Source organism: Cynara cardunculus (genome assembly GCF_001531365.2).
Source record: "Cynara cardunculus var. scolymus isolate 2C chromosome LG 13, CcrdV1, whole genome shotgun sequence".
Lineage (NCBI taxonomy): Eukaryota > Viridiplantae > Streptophyta > Magnoliopsida > Asterales > Asteraceae > Cynara > Cynara cardunculus.
Window position 1 is genome coordinate 4,384,784 of NC_037540.1, and position 5,742 is coordinate 4,390,525.

The 5,742-nt window shown below is 33.7% G+C and overlaps 1 protein-coding gene and 1 non-coding gene across 2 annotated transcripts; one reads left to right on the plus strand and one right to left on the minus strand.

Moving 5' to 3' along the window:
• Nucleotides 1-2,486: 2,486 nt before the first annotated feature.
• Nucleotides 2,487-4,000, minus strand: LOC112526109 (10 kDa chaperonin, mitochondrial-like). The gene is made up of 3 exons (XM_025136498.1): nt 3,778-4,000; nt 3,557-3,696; nt 2,487-2,688 (listed from the first exon to the last, which is right to left on the minus strand). The coding sequence occupies exons 1-3, from the start codon at nt 3,880-3,882 to the stop codon at nt 2,640-2,642; spliced, it is 294 nt and encodes a 97-aa protein (XP_024992266.1). The 5' UTR covers nt 3,883-4,000; the 3' UTR covers nt 2,487-2,639.
• A 164-nt stretch (nt 4,001-4,164) lies between these two features.
• TRNAS-AGA lies at nt 4,165-4,246 on the plus strand. The gene has a single exon. It is a non-coding gene; the product is annotated as a tRNA-Ser (tRNA).
• The last annotated feature ends 1,496 nt before the right edge of the window (nt 4,247-5,742 follow it).

The following is a 5,742-nucleotide window of genomic DNA, read 5'->3' on the forward strand; positions in this document are numbered from 1 at the left end:
TTTGTCGAAGTGATGAAAAGAACTGACAGTTTTTAATAATAGGACAATTATTGGGTAACTTGCAATAATAGTTGAAAATGATGTTAATGAAATTATATAATTAATTTATTATTATTATTATATTCATGAAAAATGATGATTTTTTCATTTTAAAAATTAAAATAAGGTAATGATATCATAAACATATGCTAATTTTAAAAATGTGTGTAAGGTCATAATTCACATCAGATATGATGTTATGCTTTTTCCTAATAAAATCTAATGACTCATGGCATGATCTTGTATCTATGGGATACCTTTTGGCACTTATCATAATCAAATCAATCATCAATTTCTAAACTTTTATGTTTTTATTGTTAAAAGAAAACAAACTATTATAACAAATACAATTGATGTCTATTTGAATTATAAAGATGGTGTTTGATTAGTTTAAGCTTGGTTAGAAGTGTCAGAAGATCTCAGGTTCAAATTCAAGGAGGAATAAAAATTCCTTTGTGACAACGGAAGTTCAAATGCGGTGACTCCGAGTTAACCGTAAAACAGATGGTTATCCTGAAATTAATTGGCCGCTAAATCTGCACAATTTTCCCTTCATGTATGGTTTTACCTGATGCAATGGAAGGGCCGACAGCATAGCGGGTAAGGGATTTTGCTTTGAGAGAAGATATTTTGTATATCTCTCAATCGAAATTCACTGTGCTACCTTGTTTAATACCAATAAGTAACATTCTTTCATACTTCAAAAACATTTAGAAGTATGTAAGGACACCAACTAGATGCTCAAATTCAAAATTTTAGAAATATTCCAACTTTATAATTATTAAAACTACTAATAACAAGTGTACTTTTAAAAATATATGTTTTTGATTTATTATTTTTAACCATTTCCATAATTTTTATTTTACCTCTTATATGTTTTTGATTTATTATTTTTAACCATTTCATATTACTCTCCTCAATTTTCTATTTTCTATTTTATGCCTTAATCATATTAATTAACTAATAATTTATGAACTCAAATACTTATTTTTAATATCCAAAGATATTATAAAACAACCTTTACGATTATTATTTTAATAATTACATAATTTTGATAAAATTTTAATTTATATTTGTATGTAATATAAGATTTTATTGATATTTACTTAGTTTGAACCTCATTCTCTTTTTGTAATGCATCGAGTTCGGGCTAAGATTTTTTAAAGTCCCTATCATCGGATTGAATTATTTAAATATTTCATAAGTAAACCTTGATTATAAAATTTAATTTAACTTATTTATTTGTTTTTTCTATTTATTCATTTTACACTTTTAATCATATTTACTACACCACAATTAAATCCTAAAATATTCAATATTAGGCACATGTTTGATTTAAAAAAAAAAGAAACGTATTATATATGAGTGATGGTAAATAAAATGATAAATAAAAAAGGTAAGAGATATAAAACAAATAAATAACTATAAGGATATAAAGTCTAATATAAGAACAATTGTATAAAACAAATACGTATTTATAACATTCAATAATATGATTAAATTAAAAAATATTCAATATTTGACGTATTTTAAAGGTATTAACGAAATAATTATAATGATGTATTGTGTATAAAAGAAACACGTTTTTTAGCGTATTTCAGTCCATATATGATTAACATATTGATAAGATAATGATATAAAATGATTGATGAAAAAGTAAACAATATAAAACAAATTAAATAAATAACTATAAAGGTATAAATATAAGTATTAAAAACTATTTGATAGAGGTACATGGAGGTACATGCAGTGATAAACAATGGTAGCGGTGGAGCTAGTGTTGGCCGATGTGATTAAGGTAGAGGTGAAGGAAATGGTAGCCAATGGTGGTGGTGGTGACAACAATGACCAATGGTCGAAAAGTTGTTGTAAAGCACATGGAGATGGACGGTGGTGGCAACCCACAATAGTGGATATAAAGTGGTGGATGATGGCAATGGTAGCCGATGGTGTTGTGGAGGTGGTTGGCAGTGTAAAGCACATGGAGACGGTGGATATAAAAGTGGTGGGTGATGGCATTGGTAGCCGATGGTGTTGTGGAGGTGGTTGGCGGTGACCACCAACAATGGTGGTGGCAACAGCAATATGGCTTCAATTAAAATTTAAAACAAATATCATATTAAAAAAAATACCATAATTGGTAACATTTTAATTTATCCCATCTTCTTTCACTTGTACGTGTGGAACAAGAAAAAACTTCCTTTTGCTCCAACCGGTTGCTGTCACTATTCCTATCACATGTCATGTGAACCAACGGAATTCGTCATGTCCAATTCCATGTACCAAATGACCCCTAAAGGGTGTGGGTGCATTTCAGAATGGCCTGAAAGATTAGAACTACGTGTCTCACAAATTTTCGAAGCTAAGAAGAAAGGTCGATCCACAGCATGAATTTGGTAAAACATGCCAATGAAACAAATACCATGCGGCAGAGAATAAGACCATGATAATCACAACAAAAATCTTGATTCTACTAGGAATGTTTGCTCAAATACCAGGTAAATGTTATTGCACTTGTCACCTTCAAACATAACAAATCTTTTAATCAGTCTAACATCTTGAACATAAACATTAGAACAAGATCCTCTCAAAGAAAAGACTTAGTCATGCAAAGTTCCCAAAATGTCCTCATCCCTGAATAGATGATATCTGCACCAAACATAACACTAACTTAACATGATGACAAACTGCAACACATTTGAGACAGCTTTTTACATTTTAATATGGAAAGATTTCAAACATACACATTCACATCATAATATTAAGCGGACCAAGCTCCAAGAAATCACAATAAAGACAGGACATCTATATGACTGATACCACAATAATCCAAATGCAACACCATATGACTTGGTTAATATGTTTTTCAACACAGAAATTGCTTACAGCATACCATCAGTTTCATAATCAAAGGTGGGAAAGTAGGAAACCAGCACCTTAAGCTTTAAAAGCTCATTTTTAAGCAGAACTATACCTAGTTAGAGCATGAAAACAAGAAAAATGTAATGGCGTTTGGAGGCGGGAATGAGAAGAATGATCTGAATTGAAGGTTGAAAAAGAAAAGGAGAACCAAAGAGTCCAACTTTTCGATAAACCCAAATTCAAAAGGCACCAAACCCGTACTATGATGCCATCATTTATGTTCAACCCACAGAAATTAACATAACTCCTGTGAAATAAACAACAAAATCGATGTGAAGGGCTGAATGAAAGGGCACCCTGCAGAAAACCTGCAAGTATTTCAGAGCCATTGAAGTAGGACTCTACCCTGTGTTTGCCATTCATGCCCAATTCAAATTATCAATGTATAGCTAGCCATGCTCATTTTACGCATTCAAGGTGCAGAAAATAGTTTCAGACAATAATAGGCCAAGGTCAAAACCTAATTCTACTTTACCCATGCACCTAACTTTAATCGGGAAAACCAATTTCATTGGTTTCTAAAATAGCAACAAATCCCTAATTGACAATCCCACATCCACACAAATAAGAGAGGGAAGAGATCAAGAAAACATACTGTTTTTCACCGAGTTTTACTTCCGTGCCTCCATATTCAGGAAGGAGAACCGTATCTCCTTCGTTAACAGATACCGGAATCGTGTTACCAGATTTATCACGAGTTCCCGGCCCTACAGCAATAACTTTCCCGGAATTCAACTGCGGATCACATCAGTCAATTACACAATCAAAAACCGTCTCCATAACAAACGACAAACGAGAGAGAAGACTAGGAATTACCTTTGAAGATTTCTCAGGGAGAAGAATACCGGCGGTGGTTTTGGAAGGAGGAACAATCTTCTCGACCAACACTCTGTTGAGACATGGAATTAGACGCTTCGCCATTGCTACTTTGTATCAGTCTGTGTGTGAGAAATGAATGGCGTGTTCTGGGGGATTTAAGCACGAAAAGGATGGTAGAATACGGTGGTGGAAGGTTCTAGGCCACTTTGAAGAGGTTTCAGGGTTTTGAATAGGGTTCCGGCGGCCGCACCCCATTCGTGGCCCAGCCTACCCTTTTCATTGTACTAGGCCTAGTATAGTTAAGCCCATTAAATCATAGATCTGATATATTTTTATATAAGTTTTATTATTTATATATATAATGGTGACATGAGAGACACAAAAGTGGACGTGCCGGAGTGGTTATCGGGCATGACTAGAAATCATGTGGGCTCTGCCCGCGCAGGTTCGAATCCTGCCGTCCACGTTTTTCAATTTAATGATTTTTTTAGTCAGTTTGTTTATTTCTATGAGTAAATTAAGGATTTGGTCCATGTGGTTTGCTTATTTTTATGGAAATCGTCCATAGGCTTCATTTCTTATGGTTTTGGTGCATGTGGCATGCATTTTTGTTAGATTTTGACCTTCGACCTAAAGACCGTCTATCAGGTTCGTTAAAGTCAAGAGCATAAGTTTTTTCTTTTCATTTTCCATTTATTAGAACATTTTTTAATTAACTGTTCAAAAAGCAAGGGCTAAAATGAATATATTGAGACCTAAAGGACCAAAACATTAAAGTCACATATTTTATAGAGATATGTATACACACACATGTATATATATACAAGACAACAGGGGCGATAACCCCTCTCACACCACCGCTCATCCTTCCTGCTATCCCTCCCCCTCACCTTTACACCACCATGAAGCCACCTTTACTCCATCAAACAAGAGTTTACTCCGTTCATCTTCTCCAGAGTAACACATACATCGATCTTATATGGAGTTTACTTCGGTCATCTTCTCCGATCACCTATACCAACCAACCACCAAGGCACCAACACCACCTCCCTTTCTTCTGACTTACACACATACTATACATACACTGCACACATACATATTCTATGTTGATGGTTCGAGGGAGGGATGATTGGAGCAGTGGGGGATTTTCAATCGAGCAGTAGGGGTATAATACCCGTCAGATATGTATGTGTGTGTGTATATATATATCAGTTATATATATATATATATATTAAAGTTTGGGTTAGTTTTGGAAGTTGACCAAACTTGAGGGGTTAGTTCTGCATAACTCGCTTAAACTTTGTAATTTGGATGATGGGCTTGGGCTTGGGCTTTTGTATTTAAATTAGGGTTTTTTTTTTAAATTAGGGTTTTCTAATCCTTATATTAAACCTAACCCTAATTCATATTTTAGCCTAACCCTAATTCACATTTAAACCTAACCCTAATTCCTCTTATTGTGATAATCGCTAGAGAGAAACCCTAAGAGCTTGGAAGAGTCCATTGATAACCTAGGAGGGAACCCGACGGCCAAAAGCAAGTAAGGTTCCATCAATTTCTTGTCGGTTTGAGGTAAGTTTTTGTCCCATTCTCGAATCTATATATCTAGTAGTTGGGTTATAAAATTTTGGGATTGTTTAAGTAAGATTGAGTTGTGCCGGTGACTCGAAAGTCACCGATTCGATCAATAGTAATGGCAGCAACTAGGGTATGTCAAAATCGTCTTTAAAACCCAAAAATTCTTCTCGTTTTTCTCTCAAATTTAATCTTATGTGGTTTTTATAGTATGGATATATATATATATATGTATATATATATATATATTGATAGGATTTAGTTGAGTTTAGTTACATTATTAGTCGTTAAAGTGATTTAGTTTCGTTATACCACCAAGTTATCAGTTAGGATTAATAGTAGGTTTGGGTGTTTGTTTAGGGCATATATAAAGGAATAAACTTGGGG